The sequence below is a fragment of the Semicossyphus pulcher genome, unplaced genomic scaffold (genome assembly GCF_022749685.1).
Source record: "Semicossyphus pulcher isolate SPU_LCO1_2020_fin unplaced genomic scaffold, fSemPul1.0.p SCAF_13, whole genome shotgun sequence".
NCBI classification, from domain to species: domain Eukaryota; kingdom Metazoa; phylum Chordata; class Actinopteri; order Labriformes; family Labridae; genus Semicossyphus; species Semicossyphus pulcher.
The window spans coordinates 21,187,794-21,211,377 of record NW_027211637.1 but is presented as its reverse complement, the minus strand read 5'-3'; the positions used below and the strand labels follow the sequence as shown (position 1 = coordinate 21,211,377).

General features: G+C 39.3%; 2 protein-coding genes across 2 annotated transcripts; one reads left to right on the top strand and one right to left on the bottom strand.

The window, feature by feature from the left end:
- Positions 1-271: 271 nt before the first annotated feature.
- On the bottom strand, positions 272-12,585 carry mapkapk2b (MAPK activated protein kinase 2b). The gene is made up of 10 exons (XM_069660301.1): positions 12,314-12,585; positions 8,309-8,448; positions 7,223-7,287; positions 6,362-6,441; positions 5,547-5,673; positions 4,338-4,413; positions 4,109-4,233; positions 3,297-3,382; positions 1,698-1,778; positions 272-1,465 (listed from the first exon to the last, which is right to left on the bottom strand). The coding sequence occupies exons 1-10, from the start codon at positions 12,536-12,538 to the stop codon at positions 1,325-1,327; spliced, it is 1,146 nt and encodes a 381-aa protein (XP_069516402.1). The 5' UTR covers positions 12,539-12,585; the 3' UTR covers positions 272-1,324.
- A 2,047-nt stretch (positions 12,586-14,632) lies between these two features.
- Positions 14,633-23,155, top strand: eif2d (eukaryotic translation initiation factor 2D). The gene is made up of 15 exons (XM_069660491.1): positions 14,633-14,835; positions 15,589-15,779; positions 15,873-15,956; positions 16,044-16,134; positions 16,220-16,327; positions 17,337-17,605; positions 17,860-17,977; positions 18,059-18,104; positions 18,199-18,305; positions 18,432-18,587; positions 20,482-20,571; positions 21,118-21,213; positions 22,160-22,280; positions 22,739-22,913; positions 23,015-23,155. The coding sequence occupies exons 1-15, from the start codon at positions 14,780-14,782 to the stop codon at positions 23,083-23,085; spliced, it is 1,779 nt and encodes a 592-aa protein (XP_069516592.1). The 5' UTR covers positions 14,633-14,779; the 3' UTR covers positions 23,086-23,155.
- The last annotated feature ends 429 nt before the right edge of the window (positions 23,156-23,584 follow it).

The window sequence follows — 23,584 nt, the reverse complement described above, 5'->3', positions numbered from 1 at the left end:
GCAAAAGTACTAGTGAAAGATGAAAGACCAACAAAAAAATGCTGTGTTAACGGCACAATGTCAGGCTTTCATGGATGTAAAAAAAACAACTGTCACTTTCTGTGGCATATTTTTGTATTGAAAATGTGATTTGTGTCAAAATGCTGCCAAAAATATCCGTTAAATGTTGGAAACAATTGTGCTGAAGGACATTTATGTGACCTTATGCTAATGGAGAACAGCTAACTGACCAAACAACAGGCACAGCTACAGAGAACATGAGGAGCTTTAATCCAGAACAGACAGCATAACAGTGATGTGCAACATTTTCCACTGTACGTCTAATCAGTACTTCCTGCATCGGAAAGTTTTACAGCCATCCATCTTTCCACTGCTAACATAACAGAGTTCCTGGCTTCTTATATTACCACATTGGAGGAATTCAAAGCCGCAGAAGCATGACGAGTGCAGTTAGCAGCACAGTTTCCCTAATCAAATACAATTATCACACCTCTCAGGGGCATTGCAGCACAAATGCTGCTACACATGGTTAGACCAGTCCCTGCACTACCACAGTGTGTTAAGAAACCATTATTTTGTGGTAATATTTGACCCCCTTCTGACATCACATTAGCATGCAAAAAGTTGGCAATGGTCATTTAGTACACAAATATGAACAGTGCTGGCCAACTTTCTCAACACTATCCTCAGGGCAAAAAGGCTTTAGAATAGTTTGAGACTGAAAAACAACAGGAGAACGACAGCAGACAGAAAGCAAACAAGGAGCAGCAGACGCCAACAAAGCTCGATTACATGTCTCAGAGTATTTACATTAGAATAATGAGCCCTGTCCTCGTATATAACACACACAGTAGATCGAGCAATAAGCCTTAGTGCACACACTGGATACTTTCCATGCATAGAAATAAGAGTCTTAAATGTACATTATTACCAAAAAGCATTTCATGTTTTAAATTAAACATTTGGGGCGCTGGTTTAGCTCAGTTGGTAGAGCGGGCGCCCCATATACAGAGGCTACAGTCCTCGTCGCACTGATCACAGGTTCAACTCTCAGTCTGCCGATCATTTGGTGCATGTCATCCCCCACTCTCTACTCCCAACATTTCCTGTCTATCTTCAGCTGTCCTATAAATAAAGGCAACAAGCCACAAAAATAATCTTAAAAAGGTAAATAAAACTGTTACAAACATACTATAAAAGTTTGATTTCGGAGCCACTTGACAAGGTACAATTTACCTTCAGCTCTGCTTTTAAGTTTTATGCATTTATGAACATGTGTTCTCTGTGTGTGTGTGTGTGTGTAACTGATTACCTCTTCATTTCACTAGTCTGGAGGTTGTGTGGCTGACTTTTTACTTTTCTTTCTTCTCTTCAGGAGCAGAGGATTGGTCGAGTCCTCAATCGTTTTGATTTTAATTTGATCGTAGTCCACTCTCATCGTTTGCAGGGCATTTGTCATTTCCTCCTATAGTTAAGGAACAATTTCCCTTTTATCAGACATAACCAGGATTAAAGCAGCATGCACAGCATTCACATCATGTTTCAAGTGGATACTATATGGACTGCATTGTGCAGTGAGACATGTATACATAAAGAATAAAATATTAATACAACTGACAACCCACAATTGATTTCTGAATGCCTAAAAAAAATCGAGTAGCACCAAAGTGACTCATACGCACACCCCCAACACTCACCTTCACCTGCTCCCAGACGTCCTGTTCTTCATGCAGCACGCGGCTGGTGTGGAGAGGCGTTTGTGGGATTTCGACTGACTGCTGCAATGGTGAGAAGGTATTGATTAGAGTTCAGCAAATCTTGCTAACATCTTTCAAAACTATCTATAGTTGGGTTTACATAATATTCTGATTATAAATCGGTTTAAAAGCCCAAACCAAACAAAAATGATCCATATAAACACCTAAATCATAAAAGGCTGGTGGTTTAAACCTATTCATAAACCGATCAAATGAAATATTTAAACGATTTGACCCGGTTACATCCTGACTGTGATCTTCTGCGCATGCCCTCCATTTTGGCGTAAATTATATTTTTAATTCAAACATAAAAAGACCACAGTGTTATTGGACGGCTAGATTCTGTGGATACGTTGCAATCATTGGTGTCACGCTGTTGCTTGCTTAAAGCTGCCCGTTATGCGCACGCAGGCTAGTAACCACGGCAACTGAAGGAGCCAGATATACAATATGGCAGGCACACCGGTAAAAACGTGACATGACAACAACCGCAGCCGTTGTATTACACCACCAACACCATCGAAGCAGATACACATCAAACCAGCAGAAATCAGTGTTTTTGCTGTGAACGGTAATTCTGTTCGGCAAAAGCCCCAGCTCTGAGTTTGCTAACAGAGGCTGTGGAAAAAACAGAGCCAACTAAGCAGTAACACACTGAAGTCGAGAACATTTAGCTGTGAAAGCACAGACACATGGCTTAAATGATTTAAAGGGTGTGGTTCCTTTTTATGCACGTTACTTTATTGTGTAATTTCCTGTTTTTTGATCACTTCAGTATCAGGAGAAAGTCCAAAATGGTAACACATGCCTGGACACTTCACAGAGATACGGCAACTACTGCGCTGAACAGTCCGTCAGTGTACAGTGCGTTTAAATATTATTTATTTCATAGTTTTAAAACTCCCCATGAGAAAAAGTCTAACTGCATATGCTTTTCGGCAAAACATGAAATATAAAGTGAATCCTCCTGTTGATCATTCTGTCAGGAGGCCGAGAGAGAGCAGCTTAAGTGAAGAGGTAAAGCTGTCTCTCCCTTTCATCTGATTTCTGCATGGACAACATTATACTGCATGTGCATATGGCTCTTTCAATCCTGCTCGAATGTGAAGTACCAGACAATTATTATTTGAATTATTTGTTTTCATTTACAAATAAAGACACTTCCATCACAAACTGGGACATAAAATAAACCAAAATACAGGAAATAAAGGGTTTGACACTATATTTCCTTACCAATATTGAAGTATTGATTATTATTATTATTGTTAAATTATGAGAGCTCTGTGTAAAAGTTATAAGCTTATAGTGTTGTAAAAACTATTTTGCCTAATTGTATTTTCTTTATTTGATTTGACAGACGTTCAAAATGTATAAATGTATGGTACTGAATCATAACACAGGTCACACATTATGATGTTGAGTACCCCTGTCCTAATGGATCACCCCATGTAAACAGTTGACCCGTATGATTTCAATCAGAATGACAAAGTGTGCACGTAAGCCCAGCTATCACACTCCAGTCCTCAGAGACAACCTTACATTAATCCAGGGATGGTTTTTGAACTCTGTGATGCTCATCCTCTGGGTGGGCTCAGTTTTCAGTAAGTGGCAGATCAGCTGTTTGGCTGAAACAGAAAAAATAATCATTATCATTTAACCATTACAATTGTCCCGCACCAGTTTTAATACCCGTGGCTGCTTTTACATGAAAGTTATATAAGATATATAAAATCTGAACATGTCTGTGAAGCATAATTTAAAAATGGTGTCACTTAGAACAGAGAAGACGAGAAGATAGAGAGTACCATTAAATGAAAAAAAGTGAGGTGTCTTCCCAGCAGGGTTATTATAGTTCATGAAAACTAAAACTAAAACTAGCAGTGAAAAATTATTTTGAAATAAACTGAAATAAAAATAAAAACTACAATGACCAATGCAAAACGAACTAAAACTAAATACAATTGCAGGTGAAATCAGCTGTGTTTGACTTCTCGAGAGACACTGGCCTAATAAAAAGGCCTAATGAAAATCTGATTAATGTCATGCATTCTTTCATCCTCAGCTTCTTTAAATCACGGCTTTCCTCTTCATACCTGAAAAACTGAAACTAAATAAAAACTCAACTAAAACTAGTCAATTCCTCAAAAAAAAAATACTTATGAACACTTAAACTAAACGGAAATCAAAATCCAAACTGAAAGACTAAATAAAAATACAAACTAATGAAAATTTCAAAACTATAATAGCTCTGCTTCCCAGGAGAAATATGTGTTTGAGCATGCGTGGGAAGTTAAACAGAAGTAAAGGAAGAGAGCAACAAAACACCACTTTCTTTCCAGCCACGTCCTCACCTTCCTCAGACACGTCGGACCACTCCGGGTTGGGGAACTCGTATTGTCCGTTACGGATCCGTCTTTTCATTCCTGGAGATATTGCCAGACCATGATGTGAAAAAAAGGGAGGATATCCACAAAGCCTGTGTGTGAGGAAGGAGAAAATGCACGATGACAGGATGGATCATGTAATTAGAGACGGCAAAAATTTAGTCACACTAGAACAAAGTTACACTGACTGACTTACAGGATATACATAATGACACCCAGAGACCACATGTCACAGGATCTGTCATACTTCTCTGGACCGAGAACTTCTGGAGCTGCCACAGTGTCAAGAGAAATGATTGAAATTAAACTTCTGTATTACATCGCATGCCTTTTGTAATCCTACATGTCAAATATGTCATTAAAGTATTATGTTTTTCCAACCAGTTCACTGGATCAATCAAGCCATGTCTGCAGATTATCTACTGTTAACTCCCCTCAGGGGAAGCACTCTACAAAAAGACTGAGTCAGGTGAGGTTTTTTGGAAGCACACAGAAAAAATAAAGTGATGTAGAGTCTGGCATTAAACAATAACTATCCACAGACTTCTGTCTTGCAGACCCAAAAGCCCATTACTGGGATTATCTTTTTAATAAATAGCTATCGATGACATAAGTGGGTTTAGTCTCACAGGAACTCATACAGTTCAGTGACATTCATCAAAGCAAAAGTAAAAATTTAAAACACAGAGGTCACTCAACAGAGCACAAGATGCTAGTCATAAATATTTACTGGAATGATCCCATTTAATTACAGCCCATGATACGCAGTAGGGACATAATACTAGAGAAAGTCTCTCCTCTCTCTCAGTTTATCTGCAGAACATCTGACTGGCAGCAGACCCTTATTGCAACAAAACAAGTCGGTGCCTAGGGGTAGAACGAGGGGCAAATAGCGCCATGTTCTTTGGTGGGTAAAATAATAAAAATAAACCACATATAATAAAATTTGCTCAAGGGGTTGACGAGATATCACATTTCAAAGAAAGGGACGGATGTGAGGTCACAGTGTCTTTGACTTCTGAGTTCATCCTGCAGCCCAAATTGATGTTTGCGCTTAACTTGAAGATTCCAGGCATTCCTGAGATAATTGCCTTCAAGAAATGATGGCAAGAAAGGAGTTCTTCTTCCAGGACATTATAATGTCATCGTGAAATTGTGGCACAATTAGCGTATGAATGGTTGAGTTATGGCCTAGGAGAGATTTATTTTAAGCAGTCACAGTGACCTTGACCTGTGACAAACACATTTTAATCAGCCCACACTCGACTCCAACCGCCTCCAGGAATACATGAGACAACGTTTGCTACTGACATCCATCTGCTGGCCGTCAACACTTAATCTGTTACTGCTGCACATCTGGACAAGCAGGTATAGATGTACAAGATCACATGTTGTGTGGTCTTACCGACATAGTAGGGGGTGAAACACGGTGTTGCCAATGAGTTTAAGGTGGTGATTTCTTTGGCAAATCCAAAATCCGTCAGCTTGAGCAGGGCATCCGGCCTTTTGGAGGTGTACAGCAGGTTCTCTGGCTGAAAGAGACAGTCATCACATGTTCAGATATCTGGTCATTAAGCAAAGAAAAGCAAAGAATTATAAATTACATCAAATAAAAATCAAATATAAGCATAAATAAAAGCTCGGTCTCTTTTAAAATTATATTTCTCCTTGTGCTTTGAGAGTAAGAAACAATGCCACTCGCTGCTTCTTAGGTTTGTCTTCAATCTTACAGTAACACAAATACTACGATGAAAAAGAAGGCACAGACGTCCATTCATAAGACATAGAGGTGGGATAAAATGACGTTTTAAGCTCAGTTCTCTTCGTATAATCTGTACTCTGTTGCATGTTATTCCCTAAGATAGTGATCTTTAATATATCATCTGTTTATTTCACTCCACTGGTATTAAACATACTGGAAAGTTACAAAAATAATTGTCCAATTGTGTTAAATATACAAATTTGTTTTACACATATTTCTTATTTCCCACAGTGCAATATTTTGTGCTTCCAGGCTCCAGCGAAACAGAAAAAAATAAGGATGATTGTGGCTCAGTGACCAAATCAAAATACAAAATATTAAGGGAAAACTTCCAGCGTGGTTTCATGGAAATATACATAAAAAAGCATAAGAGCAGGATGCAAAGTTTACCTACTGCATTATTTTCTGTAACAGTCCACTGTGGCAGGTTGTGACTCACATATCTACTGATATATTACCTTGATGTCCCTGTGAGCAATGTTGATGGAATGCAAGAAATGAATGGCTTCTCCTATGCTTTTCATGATGTCAGAGGCCTCTGAGTGAAAAGAAAGCGAAGAGAATGACATGATGGCGTTCATATACAAAAGCATTCAGCAGCACATTTTGAAATAGGATAAAGTTATAATCCTTTAGGCTCTATGAAATCAAAGCTACTAATATCAGTTCACTCTAATCTCTGCAGGATTCGAGTTGTCTTCCCATACAGGAAGGACTTAATCCAGTGTCACATTTCTCAGGGTTAAACTGACAATAGATTCTGTTAGCAATTAATCACTATCATTTCCTTGTGTTAATAAAATGTTAGAAAATAGAAAGAAACGTATTCAACAATTTCCAGAGCTCAATTTTTTATGTTCAGATTGTCAAAACAAAAGACCAAAAAGTAGAAATATTTAGATTAACACCAGAAATGGAAAGAAGAAGATCTGAGCAGCTGTTATTACAAATGATTGGGACTTTCAGCTCTATTTAACTTAACAATGAACCACTCTCAGCTCCGGTAATTATTCCTTATTGAAAATAGATTTGCTGTTTACTTTTCACTCTCCTACAGCCAGGAGAAAAACGTATTTAGTCACAGCTAATGGGTAACTCGTGGTATGATGGATGAAAAAAAACAAGTGCTGTCGGACGTCTTTATCAAAACATGCTTATTTGGCTGCAGTTTAAGAAGGAAGTAAGAAAGAAGTGTTTGCCGGGGTCACATTTATTGTTTCCACCGGCAACAGTGAGCCAACCATGACTAAGTAGTGCTTAAGATTTTATCTTGAGGATTATGGCTTAACTTCCTTCAGAAATAATAATGATGCCTTTACCTCTTTCGGTGAATGCATGATTCCCTCTGTCTTGAATATGACTGAATAATTCACCTCCATCCATGCTGGAAAGTAAAAAAAAAAGCAGTATGAACGTAAAATGATACATAATTGTTATTAAATATACAGTTTGCATATAGTTAAAATTATTTTTCCCTAACGCAATAAAATGCTAATTCATATTTTAGGTAAAAAGCTCTTAATCATATCTTGTATACCTGAAGGAGTAAACTCTTGCAACCACTTTGCCATCATAATTCACTTATAGTTCATGGTCAGCAGACACCTTCATCAGATCATGACCAGAACATTTTTCTATCCTTTTGTAACATATGAGGTGGCTGTAAACATCACAATACAATTGTGATTGTATATATAACCCTCCTCTCTTGCCGTAGTTAGTCCTTTTAGTTTGGTTGTGTTGAGCCGGTAACCCGACGTTTGAAAAACGTACACAAGATTTATACGCATCTTTTCTTCCCTTAGTGTTCTGCCTTTTATTGTGTACTTCACAATATAAAGATGCTAATCGCTACTTGCATGTCTCCTTTAGCACCAATGTTAAAATTAGCTTAGATGCTAACTTGTCCTGCAAGCCTAATTTATTTTCTTAACGGTTGTTAGTTTTTTTTTAAATTTTAATATTCATGAAGGTTTAGGTAGTATGTCGTGCCATATTTTATTGTTTCCAAAGTCCATAACTCTACTTCAGTTCCCTGGATCTTTATTTCCAGGATCTAATGTTAGACATCTGCTAAGATTACCTGTACAAGGCTGGAGCAGCATGTGCCTTCCCTTATTATGCTTTATTATGTTTTAGACTAAGCAGACTCTTCTTGCTTTTATTACTTTTGGCCCTGAAGTGTTCTGGAAACTACTCTTGTCAGTTGGTGTGCATTAAAATAAAGGCAGGCTCCACCAGCCCACAGAGCAGCTAACACAAGACACGACTCCCAGGGGCCGTTTAAAGTTGAACAGCGTCCAGGGAAGGGACTTTTGACAACACATGCTATCAATTTTTAAGACCACACATACATCATTAGCTCTGATTTTTGTGCATGTCTGTGAGCGTGGGGAAATACACACCACTCCATAATGATAAGGAGACACGTCTTGCCCTGGTAGAGATTCTCATAAACTTCTATGATTGGTACAATGTGCGGACAAGGGGACACCCTCCAGTGGAGCTCCACCTCCCGCCTGGCTTCTGGACAATCCTGCAGCATCTGAGACACAAACAGCAGAGGTGTAAACAAGTCAGAACGCAGGATGACACTGTAGATTAAAATGTAGGAAAATTATTCAGCAAATATTTTGATGATTAACTACTTTTGAGGAGCTGCCAAGAGAGAGCTAGACTTCGAGAGTCTTCAACTGGTAAAAAAAGTTGCACCCCTTTCCTTCAGGCCTGCCCCCCAACAAAATGAATTTCTGTTATTAGTAATGCCCTCGTCTGGATAAGGGGCCAAAATTAACTTTAATTATAAAAAATAACTGATTCAGGCCTTCATCACACTCTTTGAGAAAGCATGTGATGATTCAATTTCCCAATACATCCTTTTAATCTAACTCCTTTCAAAAAATAGCTGCCTGAAAAGCCCCTTTCGGGCCCGATCAGACAGAGCAAATTTTGCAGGCTGTAAAATGCGAGGAGCATCACACTGCCTTTTTTGATACGGATAAAAAAAAAGAGCAGCTTGCTGCACCTTTTTTTTTAACTGTAGTTAAGGCAACCACCGAATCATTAGCTATCATTAACCTAACCGTTGTATTGTAAACTGACAGAAGGCCTGCCTCGCCTTTCATCCGATTGTACAATGAGAAAAAACAGCCATGACATCAAGGGCTTTTCTGCTTTGAGTTTTCTCAACTCGAGGTGCTCGGAGCGTTTTTCTCAAAAACGTAAGGCGCACAGAGCGGAAAAACACGAGCCGTTCTACAACGTAAAAGCAGCACGCAAAAAGCCTCTCATTGAAAACAATGACAAAAAAGCCCCCAGCTGCTAAAACGTGTTCTGTCTGATCGGGCCCTCAGCCTGTTTTAGACTCACCTGGTCATAGTACAAACATTTTTCAGTGCTTACATAGCCGAACAAAAATCTTTCTGAAAACATAAATTATTTTATGTTACCATTAAATTTACTGCACCATTAGAACAGTTAAATAATAAGAACATCAGCTACTGCCATCCGTGCATGCCACCTTATTTGCCGATGGGCCAATGTCTGTCAACAGGGCCGATTCCGATGTTCAGCCGGTGCATCCCTAGTTCAACATGTAAGAATAACACTTGAATCATAAAAGTACTACCCCAGGCTTACACAAAAATGCCAATAATTTCGTGCCCCAGCTTCCCAAACGTGAGTATCTGAACGTTTTCTTTTGTTATAAATGATTGTAAAGTGAATATTGTGTTTTTGACTGTTGGTTAGTTGCAACTTGCATCTCTAGTTGCAAATCTGTTCTGTCACTGTGCGAATCACAGCAGTCTATTGGTGTGCTTGTTTCCCATTAAATATAACCGTAATGAATTTGTGAATGCATGAATGTACTAAGCAATAAATGTTAAGTATTTATGCTACATGGGGATGAACAGAAGTATATAATTTGTAATATACAAACTTAATATTTGCATTAAAAAGCCTACTTTATTAAAGCCAATACGTATACATTTATGTCATTTAGAAAATATTTGAAACAGCTGTCCATGTGTGCAGACACAAATAATTCAATAAACATGCACAAATATGCCATTCTGGCTGAAGAACAGAACAAGCTGGGTGTTTATACTGCCCTCAGTTTAATGATATCACAAGAACAAATAACCACATGCAGAATTCCAGTTGCATTCCTCTGTGATATTTTCGGTACATAAATTTGAAGCATCTTCAAGGATGTCAATTTTACGATGTTAAGACCCTTTGTGAGGACCCTAAACTATGATTTACTGAGGTATGTTTGGAAGGAACTATTTCCTTGACTTGAAAAGTCTTTGTCATACACAATATATCTTAACGAAATGCTCCTTTATTTTGAGCTGCCTTTAAAAGAAGAACTTAGAAATGTCTGCAGATAAGCCATTTGGACATATTTAAGATCTACACGCTGCAGGAGAAGGATGGTGGGTTTACTGATGTTCAAAGAGTCAGACTAGGAGGGCTCTTCCTCTCCTGTCCACCTCAAGTCAAACTCAGCCTATCAATTTGGCTAATTGACTAAACCTTACTAACACCTTTTCATAAAAAGACCATAAACCTTTATGCTGATGCTAAAACGTGTCTCTCATTAAAAATAAGAAGCCTACACAAATGTGGCTCTGCAGAAAAACAAACTACAGATTTCTACACCCAACTCAACACAACTTCACTGCCTGCTAAAAGCAGAGCGTGTACTGTCTACATGACACCTCGTCCTGCTGTACCACAGCAGACATCATAATCTCTCAGTCATCTAAGGCCTTTGCATGAGGCTACTTTTAGACACAGGCATGTTCCCCTCTCTCTTTCTGGCAGGCAACATTTGGATAGAAAAGTCAACACTCTTTCAAAACAGACATGTCGACATGGTAGAGCATAAGCCAAAGCAACTGGACCATATATATAATTTACACACTGGAACACAAATTAGACCCTGACAAAGCCGTCTGTTGTGTATCATCACCAAAATGCAGGAAAATTACAGGATTCCAAGAGAGAAAAATCTTGACTCACATCTAATGCCCGCTGTGACCTCACCTCTTGAACTTTGGCAGTGCTCAACTCTTAACTCTAAGTAGTGCCTTTCACTCCAAACGCAGGTACTCTATAGTTGAATGTGCATCGCACATGCCTTTGAAATGACAAACTGATCCCACAGGAATGCAGTGAGGAAAAACAATTATTTATCTCCCCCCACTGGCTGAAAGTGAGACTTAAAAGGAGAAACTGTGCGAGAAGCAGATTTTCTCAAATCAAAGATAAGAGCGAAGCATCGGTTTATTTTCAGCACATAGCGCACAGCTTGAAACTTCCTGGGCTCGACCTCGTTGACTGATTCTGAGAAACGTGACAAAAGACAGGCAACTTCAATGCTTGAAGGTTGTTTTTCATCAACGCCCAGACTTTGATCCTGTTTACTGCACAAATATGGAAAAGTCTCTGACAGAGGAAGCTAGATAACAAGTACGTGGAACACGAAAGGCCCCGGAAAGTAATGGAAAAGTTTGGCACATGTGTCATAAATTGATCATATCCACATTGCCATGATAAATGCAGGGTATTTCCAACATCTTTCCACATATATAATGTATTCCATACTTCTGGATTCTACCTTTGAATCACCTTGCAAGTAGAAATTACCCAGCACTCCAAAGTGCTGCCTGTAACCAATGTAAAAATGTGAACTCAAAGAAGAATGGTATCAAATGACTGCATGCAACAAACATAAGCATCCACTGCAATGATGTTCCACAGACCAGTATATGCTTACAATTTGTGGTCATACTGGTTTGTGTGAAAAGGTCAGTCAAACCACATTTGGCCAGACAGACTTCATATCGTGCTCCATATCCAAACCCATATCAAATAACTATCACTGTGACTAGAAGTAGGTTACCCACAATGGTACAGTTTATCTACTACAGAACACATGTTCTGCCATCTTTACTAACAAATACTTTTTTTTCCAAACATATTCTTAAGATAAAACTTAAGAGGATTCGAAAGAAAAAAGTGTAGGAAGTTCTTAAGAATGTTTTTAAGTGCAATTCCCTATTATTTTCTTAAGAACAGTCTTGTTTTGTACGAACTTCTTTATTTTCTTACTTACAAACTTAGATGAGATGAGTTATGTCTGTAAATCAGGCGTGTCATTATTGACTATAAATGACCGAAATGTTATATCAATTTATGAAAATGTCAACTGTCACATTTGCTAGCTTAACTTTAGTAGATATGAGATGTACTCCAAAAACTTGTTTTGTTCCTAAAGAATGCTTTGTGAATCCGGCAGGTTTCAAAATCTGAAACATTATAACACTTGGTACATTTAAAAAAAAAAATGCAAAAAAAATATAAATTTGAATTGTGTTACATTCAAATAACAATGTGTTTACCTTGAGGGCATACTTTTCCCCACTTTCATTGTGGAACACTTCCAACACTCTGCCATTGATCCCCATCCCGAGCACCTGACTTGTTAAACTGTACTCGTCTGTTATGACATTCCGTTTGATCTGAAGAGGAACGCTAAAGGGTTTCACAAAACACTGAGGGAAAGTAGCAGAGTTGAGATTTGGCTGCTGTTGGGTCGGGAAAGCCGGCTGGTGCTGATTCGACATAATTACTATCGGCAAAACATGAGTGATAACAGTCCCGACAGGTGCGTTTGTCGTCTTCTCACTCAGGGGTAGTATATCTAACTTTAGCTAGCTTTAACGCCTAGCTTAGGTTGTCCTTCTATGATGTTACCCCACCGCTAGCCAGGGTAGCTGAACAGCCCTCACTCAAGTCCTCCACAAGCAGCTGTCACGGCTGGGTGACTGTCCAGGAAGTCTTCGTTCAATTTGATTTGACAGTTTAACATCTTGGGACCGAGTTTACTCGCTGAAGAAATAACATCACAATAAAATGGATAAACGTCAATGGTTACACAAATGTCAAAACTTCCGGGCTGAAATGGTGGACGTCAGCGCAGCATCAATTGGTAACGGCCAAACAGGGACGTGCACGCGGAAAGCAGGTGCGGGGGGAGGGGGGGGGGGGGGGGGGGGGCTAAATTGAGGGACAAGTTGGCCTGAGGAGAGCACAGAGGAAACAAGTGTATGAGAAGCAGATTTTCTTAAAATGGAATACAAGTGAGACACATCTGTTTTCAACATAGAGCTCAGCATGGAACATCTTCTGTGATGAGAACATGGCAAAAAAACTGCGTCAGTGTGCTTGATCCTGTTCACAAAACTCAGGAAAGCTTTTTAATCACAGATGTGTTTATAAGCGTGGCCCCTTGGAACTAATGAAAATGTTGGGTAAGTGTATTGATTCAAGATTTAAGATGTTTATTGTAACTTTAAAAATAGGCTACAATCGTGAGCCGGGAGGCTCAATTTATAAAGGGTAAATATTAAATATAAGTGAAATTAAACAATATAACAACAAAATAAGGAAGCAGTAATGAAACAATAACGATGAAAATTTATAAACAACTTTAATTTCGGGGAAGGACATAGTTTGGTTGCGAACTAGCAAACTGGACAGACCTGCACTACCCAACCGGGTCACACGCTATGCCTCAAAGGAGGGCTGTGTGTCTAGCGCAACTGGATTGCATCTATCTTTGCCAGGTTTTTGATTTGTTTGGCCTCCCATAAACAGGGACGTGGGTGAAAGAGGGTGGGAATTCAAAAATAAATAAATGAATAAGGGATGGCTGATGGCCATGGAAGAGGCCATTAAGCCAGAATATATTTTTTTCTGAAGCCCAAAAAGGGATGAATTTAAACCAGGTTTACAGTCTGCCCAAACTGACTAAAATATTAATCGAAAAAGCAACTGAAGATATAATGAAGTAGGTTCATCACGTTTTGTGAGCACACACAACCTGTACCAAAGAGGCAGAGAATGTAATCAGGGAGTAATAACCAGGATATTCTTTACATAGAAAATCCATAAATTTCAAAACAATCAGATGTTGTCACTGTCATATGACTAAAATGCAAAATGATGAGTCACTGAAAAAGAACAATAACAGAACAGATATACATACAAACAACAAGAAGTTAACGTGATATAGATGAAAGAAAGAAAAAACTCCCGAGTGTTGGCTTGTTTTTTAAGTAGCTAGTGCTAATGATGTCAGCTCGGGTATTATTTTGCTTTTCTTCAAGCTAGGAAGGGTAGAGGTGTGTCAAACATAGTGACCGTGAAAACCACTAAGTGTGACACATGAAAGAGCTGCTTCATCGAAAAAAAGGAAAATCGACTTTGAGGTAAAGTAACGTAAGTAAAATAAATATTAAATACATGTCCATCTGTCTGAAACTTGTTGGTTTCTTCCATGGTGGTTAACTGCTTGTTTGGTTTTTGGCTCCTTTAACGAGAGCGCACAAAGAAGCAACGTTACTTTTCTGAAACAATTGCTATTTTGGCTTATAAGACAAAAGTTGCCTTTTAACACAATAGGCGACACCAGTTTCAGTTGCACTTACCTGTGTGCTTGGAGCGTTCAATTTACAATTGCAGTGGGCACTTTTAGGAATGTTAAGTTTTATATGCACCCTGCTCTTGAGGCGACATGATGTTATTGTGGACATTTGAGAAAGTTTGTAAAAAAAATAAAAATACAAAATCCACTCTTCTTTTAATGTGCGGAACCAACGTTACATCGTCTTGCCGCGGAACAGTTTCCGGTCGGAAATAAATATGCGTCGGACCCTTATAGCCAACGAGGAACAGCTGATTACCAGTATAAGAAATATAACAGCCTTTTCCCTGGTTCTGGGGCGCTGGTGATTTTTTTTGTGCTGATGGTATGAAAACATTATCTCAGAGGTGGATGTGCTGATTTGTTATTTTCTGAGAAGATGTTTGCAAGACAGTTTCGTGTCAGATCCAACACCGCAATCAAAGGATCAGACAGGTGAGTCACTGCCTCTGCCTGCTGTCAGTTCAACTCACACTTGATTCGTAGCAACTATTTATTGAATTTATGTCATATTGTATTTCTGTCGTGGTTTGTGAAAACTACTTAACAATCTCAGCTTTATTTTTATCAGAAAGATGCAGAAGTAGCAGACTGGAACTTACACATTGCTGTGATAAGTTAAAGACAGACCCCTGTCGTACCCCTGTCGTATATCAGCTGTTGGTTTTAATTTATAGTTAGCTATTCTGGTTTTATATTTAATCCCAGCGTCTGAAGACAGCTGATTAAATCAGCCAAATAGTAGTTGACTGTTTATCAATATTTAGCCAGGATATTGTGTATTGTTTATTGTCTATTTGTCATATTATCATGATTTTTTTTGTCTATGTAGTAATGTAATACATGATTTGCCTTCCTGTAAATGCCTGCAAATGTCAGTGCACTCGGACAGAATATTAATCAATCCTGCATGCATAGAAAAAATGCACAAATAACACTGGAAATTCAGAGCAAAATTATATTTATTGACCAGCAGGCTGTGTTAAAAAAATTACAACTGAAAAAGTGAGATGAATAAAAACACATTGGGACATGTGTATATAGTAATTCCAGCCTGTTAATCAGTGAAGAAAGTAATTCAAGTATGTATTAAAGTATGATTAAATATTGCATCTGTAAAATGTGTAACTCTGTAGTTATCATCACACTACCAAATGACTGATGACTTTTGACCCCCCCTTCATTCAGGAGAAAGCTCAAAGCGGACATATCGGCAGGCTTTCCTTCACTGTCTGCTGAGGAGCTGACTGAGCTGGTTCCAAACAAAGAAGAATTAAATGTAGTGAAGATTTATGCACATAAGGGAGATGCTGTGACGCTTTATGTTCTTCACAAAAATCCACTGTTCTTTGAGCTGGAAAAACGTCTTTATCCTACAGGTAAAATGTGTGAAATTGATTGAGTGGATCAAATACTGAACATTATTTTATGGGACTCTATTTTACTGTGAATTATTACGTTATTTTTTTCAGTGTATGTGCTATGGCGCTACCCTGCTCTCCTTCCAGCTTTCAGAACATGGTCGCCTGTGCTTCAGAAGTTGATTGGAGGGGCAGGTATGCAAACTTTTCCAAGATTAATACCTAAAAAGATGCTTAATACAAAGATTCGTATAAATAAACAAGTACTTTGTTTCCCTAAAGATCTCATGCTGCCAGGTGTGGTGGTGCCATCAAGTGGTCTCCCAGACGTGAAACGGGGCGACTGCTGTGCTGTTACACTAGTAAACAATAGGTAAGTTATGAACAAATGTTAGGTAAGACCTCTGACACGGTCCTCGTGGATTTAAGTGTGACACTGCTCCTCTGGTTGATTGCAGATCTCCTGTTGCAGTTGGCACCGCTGCCCTGTCCAGTGCAGAGATGCACAGTGTTGGTATGAAAGGGAGAGGAGTGTGTGTTCTCCACACGTACATGGATAATCTCTGGTGAGTAGCTGCCATCTTCCTGCAGATTGTTTTTGCTAAAAGGGAAAGTTCAGCGTTTTGTTGCTGAGAGTTAAAAGAGGAGATACAGAGAATGTTTTCTCGTCTGTACTTTCGTTATGAAGCAAAGTTAGCTTCGCTCACAAACTGACAGTTGTCTTCTGTTTACTACAAGCAAAGCACACTATAGCCATGTTTCGGAAGTCAATTAATAAACCAAGCCTACCGATCTCTTCTTTTATGGAATTTTTAGAAGGGGGGATGACATACATGTTGATATAATTTATGTGCATTTCTTTTTCTTTTTATTCATTTTATTGATTTACTTAAATGTATAAAGGTCATATTTTCTTCTTATCTAATTTGTATTCAGTAATGTTTTGTTGTACTGCCCTGTTAGCGCCCTGTTTAAAAAGAAGTTAGCGCCTTGTTGTGTACGGAGGCCTTTAGCGGACATGTATGCATACATAATATTTACTCCGTTTTCCCGTGCGTAATGACTGGAAACCAAAAACAAAAAAGCAATCTCGCTTATAATGAAAGCACCCTTAAGGCTCACACTAAAACACGTTTCTTTGGTCTGTGAACAAAAACTATGCAGGAAGTGTAAAATGAACACGTTATGGTGTCCCATGTGTTATGTTATCTGCTATCCTATTTCTAAGCAGTGAAGTCGTACAGCCTGGTTTTTAGCAACATCACAGTGATTAGGTGGCCTGTCACTGCCCTCAGCCAGGAAATAGTCAAGACATAACATGTTTATTAGTGCAAAGCATGAGAATATTAAGACGCTTCTCATCTAAGATTAATAGTAATTTCCAAAATATTCCTTTCATATTGAGATCAAAGGATTGATTCAAATCATCCATTCATTTTTATATTTGTTTTTATTATGCTCAATAATCCTCAAGAAAAAAACTCTTTTTGTCGAGCTGAAGCCAAAGTTATGATTCACTGTGCAGCCCAACAGCCAAGAAAACCCTCTAAAGTGACTTTTGATTATCTTTTTTAGGGCGTTTGGAGACAAGTCAGGTCCTCCCTTGTTAATGGATGCAGAGGGCGAAGGACAAGGGTTGAATGGAGAGGACTGTGAGGACGATGAGGATGAGGTTGAGAAGTGCGTGGAGGTGGAGGAGGAGGAGCAGAGTCCTGGTGAAACAGTCACAGATCAAGCCTGTTCTGGTGTTGAGGAGCTGAGTCTGGCTAAGGAGGAGGAAGAGAAAGGTGAAAAGGACAATGAGGAAGAGGAGGGGAACAAGGATGATCAGAAAATGCCACAAGGTATTACATTTTGTGGATTTTTATCGTTCAAGTTATTTGCCACGGTTGCACACAGACTCGGCTTCATTAAATCCAGTTATCTCTCATTCAAATCGAATCAAGAGATTCACCGTTAATTTGTTGCAGGGTTAGATTTAGTGCTTGCTGATTATTTTAGTGAACACATGGTTGTGTTTTGTTGATTTTCTAATGTGGCGAGATGGGAGCGTGTTCCAAAAGAACGGGATGTGACCCGGGTTGTAACTTGATTTCAGAGACAATGGACGCCCTGCTGTTGCAGTGTTTCCTCCATGCTCTCAAGAGCAAGGTGAAGAAGTCAGAGCTCCCTCTGCTGACCAGCACATTTCTTCGCAACCACATGTTCTCCTGCTGGTAAATCACAGTTAATCCTTTGAGAAATACTTTAAGAGATGTACTTATGTTTACAACTGAAAACATGTTGTCTTTTTGTAGCCCGAGTGGAAAGCAACTTGATATCAAGAAATCCAGCTATAAAAAGGTACATCAGAATGTCCACAGTGTGACATTTTACACATGTTAAAAGACACATTTCTTCCAATCAATAAACATTTATTCATTTGTTTATCTAACAGCTTTCCAAGTTTTTACAAGCCATGCAGCAGAAGCACAACCTTGTGCGAGTAAAAGAACTGACCAAGGGTGTGGAGAGCATTGTGGAAGTTGATTGGAAAAATCGAGAGTGAGCCAAGTCCTGCCTCAACTTAAAGAAATTCTTGGTTGAGATTCAAAAAATACTCACAGCCCGCCCACATTCAGCCCTATGCTTTTTTTTTCTTTCATCTTTTATCACATTAACTCTGTACAGACTGCGCTCCTTCAGCGTTCCAGAGGAGACAGATGTGGAAGCGACTCCAGTGCAGGATGGAGGGGAAGGAGAAACTCCGTACCATCCTCCTGAGATCACAACCCTGTACTCCGTGTCGGCTCGACTGGAGCCTCTCTTTGTGGATGCAAACAAGAGGTGTGTGTTCGTGTGTTTTCCTAACCCTGGCTATTGATGAATCAACATGTTTGCTCGGATCAGACAGCAGGGGAACATACCAGGGAGAGTTGAAACTTGTGTGTCTCAAAGCATCCACGAGTTGCTTAAGGACACTAAATCCCTTGCAGCTCCGGGAGCTCTGTTATGAAGCGGAACTCGACCTTTGACCTCAGTGGGAAGATTATATTCCCATGACACAAGTCGCACAGCTTTTAATCAAAAGCTGTGTCTGAAATCACACTTTGATCCAGTTTTTTGTTCTTTATTATTTACACTTCTGTTTTCCTCCTTCCATGTGTGGGGATGTTTTACAGCCATATTGTGGAATTTTGTTGCTTTCCTCACATATTTCATGGTACATTTTCCAGCAGTATATCTATAGCTATATGTTACCTTATTAGTTTGACACCAAGAACATCTCCAGACGCTGCCAGTAAAGCACTCGAAGCACTCGCCTCCCCCATCCTCTGCTTCACCAAAGCATAATTCAATCCATAACACTTCCCTGCGCTCCCTCTTTTGTCCCAAAGCCTTCTGTCTTCACAGAGGAACAATTTGTACTTATCACATGCACAGCTCTCAACAGAATTTTTCTCTCAGCCCCGGACCTCTCAGATCCCAAAACCGCCACCAATTAACCCCATTTCCACTCAACTCCCACATGGTATCAGAAAGAAACTTAGATGAAAACAGGTTTCAGCAACAGTTGTGTTCCTTTTATCATAGCGGTTTAATATCTTGAGTAGGGACTTACACGCTTACTTCTCTTCATATGTGCCTTGTTAAACACAGCTGCTATAAGCTTATTGGTTTAAAATCAGGTTAGAAGAAATCTTATGTTCAGTGGTTAAATCTTTTAAAATGACAACAAGGAAATTATAAGTTTGTTTGAAAGAACAGATGATTATTATTATTATTGCAACATTCATATATGTCTTAAAAGATATCTGGAAGGGATTTTAAATGGCTTGGTTCATAGTTTGGGCTGTTTTGTACCATATGTTTGTAGTTCTCTGAAACTTAAAGGTTTCTCAAGGGACATTGCAAACTAGCTTAGCCTGTAAATGCTGTGGTATGTGGCAGGAGTCCATGCAATATCCCTGCCACTATAAAGACCAAAATTAAATACATACACAGTCCATGTCTTTGTTTTTAAGTTGGTATAAAATTCAGTAGCATTACATCAGCATTAAAAACTCCCTGAACTGAAGATGCTTTCATACCAGTGACTGTAATAAAGTGTAGTGACTGGAATTGAAGCCAAAATAGCCCCAGTGATAGGCGCTGCGATCTTACGATGGTGACGTCATTTGAAGCCAGAGACTTCCGCTAACCAAATCACACACTTTACTGACAGAAAAACCAGCAAGGATCCCACACACCGGCGTATTTAACAGCAGAACAGCTCCTTGTGTTGGTCTGAGGTTAACGTTCACAGATATGTAAACTCCAATGACTGTAGTGATTGTTTTAGTTACGTTTCCTCTCGCCGATCGTCCTCCACTTCGATAATCCGGAACTGATTGGCTGCAGGAGCCGTATTTGTCAACAGAGCTGTCAATCATCATTTTGACAGCATCAAATAACAAATTAAAAATAAACTTGTCAGAACACTTTCACGTAAATCAGCGTGATAAGAACTAACTATAATGACAGAAACCATGTTTGAGAAACATTAATTTGGCGTGTAGTTCGATTTTGTAGTTTGACTCATGTCCCATCTGTTAACATGGAGGAAGCGGGCTTTATGACCCATACTGCAGCCAGCCAGCAGGGGGCGATAGAGAGGGTTTGGCTTCACTTTTAGGGAGCTGTCATGTTGTCCGTGTTTTTATACAGCTTCATACTTAAGTGTGCTTTGCTGCCTTCACAGGAAAGGGACAATACTGCAGCCTGCTGAAGTCAGAAATATCGTCACAGAGTATGTGAAGAGGAATGAACTGGTGGATGAAAACAATAAGAAGTAAGTCGATGCCTCAGTTTGTTTTCCTGCCGATTGCATTGTTTAAAACCCACAGATACAAGAACTTCTTGTCACTGTTGTCGAGTATATAAACCTATAACTACTTCACAATACAAGCCTGTATGCTCGTCAGCTGGCACAGGAGGAGGAAGCGGCCGAATGAGGCCACAGAGTTCAGTTTGACCTTGAAGATGACCAACAGTTTGCCCATAACTGGGTGCAGTGGTAAAAGGGCAGCCTTAATGCCCATTGAACAAGTACAGCCCTGATCCCAGACCATGTGATGTGTTATAACTGGCTCAAATGCTTCAATGTGACTCTAATGTTTCTTTTTAGGTAATGTAATGACGTCGATGTCGAACTAACTGCGATTGACTGATGGGTGAAATTAAATCAAGTCGGCCCTGCAACATGAAGGCTGATTTTATTTTGTTTAATTTCCCATGTTCCCCTGCAGCATGTCCACTACTGAGGGCCAGCTTTGCGATGTATACCGTGCTCTTTTTCAATGCAAGCAGCTTCAAAGCGTTTCTCTCCTCTTGACAGTTACGTGACCATAAACCCGACTCTGTGCGACTGCCTGCTGGAGAAATCGGAGTACCAGGAGGTCGAGTCTCTCAAGTGGGATGACCTCTTTAGCAGGTAGGCACTTATGTTGGATTCAAGGTACCGTAAACAATATCGAATGTATATGTTGCTATTAGATGTGTTTTACCCCAAATTTGCGCTCCTTTGGCAGGCTACAATAGGAGAACATAAAACTGATCATGCAAATAACATTAGTTGCAACATGCATCATCATTGAATTACAGTTAATGCTTATACAGGCAGGTGGGGGAAGTGAGCGTCAGTATTGCAGAATGAATGCAGTGCAAAGTGATTATCCTAATGTGTCCCTTTTGCTGCTCTATGAGCTATTACAGAATAATGATGTCATCTTTTTGAATGATTTCGTAGTGACTTCATGATCAGCAATTATTTTTCTAAGTAAGAGTAATTTGATCAATATTCAAGTAGAATTTATCTCAAGTAGAATTTTTGATCTAGAACAGATTGTCAGCTGTTAGCATGCAGATGTCTGTTTATAGAGATTAATAAGAAATCATTGTCAGATCACGCTGGCGGGAGCCGGGTTGTCATGACAGCGCATTACGTTCCGCCTGCTTTTGCTCTCCACACGGGCTGCTTTTTACCGCATACGCCGCAGCCTGCTGATCCGTGATTGGTTAATATCACCTGGACTACAAGCGTAGTACAAACCGAAACCAGAACACTTGCCGTCACAGTAATCCACGTCCCTGCCTACAGGTTCTACATTTCTATGTAAAACCTGTAAATAGAGATTCATATTTAGGTAGTAAGTAACATAGTAAGCAAGTGAAAGAAGGGTTCAGTGGGCTTTTCCACTCAGTAAAGGCCAGACACATTCTATTTTGTGATCTAGGTAGCGACAACATTTTTAGTCCTAGCTCTCCATTATAACTTAAATAAAGGAAATATAAAAGTTTTTGTTGTTATTGTATTCTGTACATAGATGTATTAGCATACCTTCTTTGGCAGATTAAACATTGTCGCCTAATTTTCACAGGACTTTGGGAAGAATGCAGGAGTGCTATGAAGTTGTATTCCCCGGACACGCACCCATAAGAAAGAAGGGCCACATTGAGCCCATAGACATCTCTGTAGCTTCTCGAGGCTCCAATAAGAAGGTAACTTCTAAGAGCTGTAGCTCAGCACAGGTTTCTTCTTTTTCCTACTGATATATCTGTTTAACACGACTAACAGCCATGCTAGGCGTCCGGTCAGTCACAAGTTGTTGAGGTTAAGACATTTAAGTCTTGAAAGTTTTGGACCATTTAACCCACATTGCCCAACATCCACGCTACTTTAGAGACTTAAAATCTTATGAAGATAAACGGACTGATATATGGAAGGGGCTGATATTAAACCATTGATACATAAACCTGTCAGCGCTCTGTTAAGTAACAGAAACACTTTGTCTACATGACCTGAAACACCAAACATTTGCCGTGTCTGTAACACAGTACCTTCTTACTTATTGGCTGACAAGTATACGATAGAGATCAGCAGTAAGCTCGTGTCGGTTTATCTATCATCCTGGCTTTTTTTACTGTTCTTCTTAATTGTTCCCATATGCCACCTGAAGGTTACTCTAATAAAGAACTTGGAAGTGTACGGGTTGGATCCTGCAGTTGTGGCCACAGCTTTACAGCGCCGAGTCCAGGCCAGCTCCGTCTTACAGCCAATCCCTGGATCCAAGGACAAAGTCCTGGTCCAGATACAAGGCAACCAGATTCATCAAGTCGGCAATTTGCTACTCGGTGTGTTTACTTACTTGTCTACACAAAGTATTATACAAATTGCTTCTCTCAATGTATTTATTAGTGCAGATAAATTCACTTTGTCTTATCTTTTATTTCAGATCATTATCAAATTCCTCGGAAATACATCCAAGGACTCGACAAAGCTCCAAAAGGTGGCAAGAAGAAATAGCATTTCAACTTTTACTGTCCATATAGCTGCTTTACTCTCTGTAAAAAACTGTTAGTATAATAAAGTTGAAAGTTGCTCGACAGAAGCCACGAGTCTTTGTCGTTCTAATTTGACTCACAGGAATAATTCAAAGGTACTGATGGAATCATGTAAACCAGACCTGCAAAGTTTCACCACAAGGGAATATTTCTCTCAGGTTTAAACATTCAGTACTATATTCAACATTAAGTAAAACTTAAATTCAAATAAATCCGAACTTAAAGCTCCTGTGAGGAGTTTTTACTGGTTATGAAACAGTCTGAAATTAATTCTGATGACTCTATATGATCTACAAAAGCAAACCAGACCATCAGCGACAAGATTATTTCTATATAGTTATTTTTAATGCCTGAAACTGCTGGTGGGGGGGTAGGTGTCAGACAAAGTGATTAACTGCACGCTGCCTTTGTTTACATTTTCCAGGGCAAACATTTAAAGTGAGTGATACATAGTAATTTTT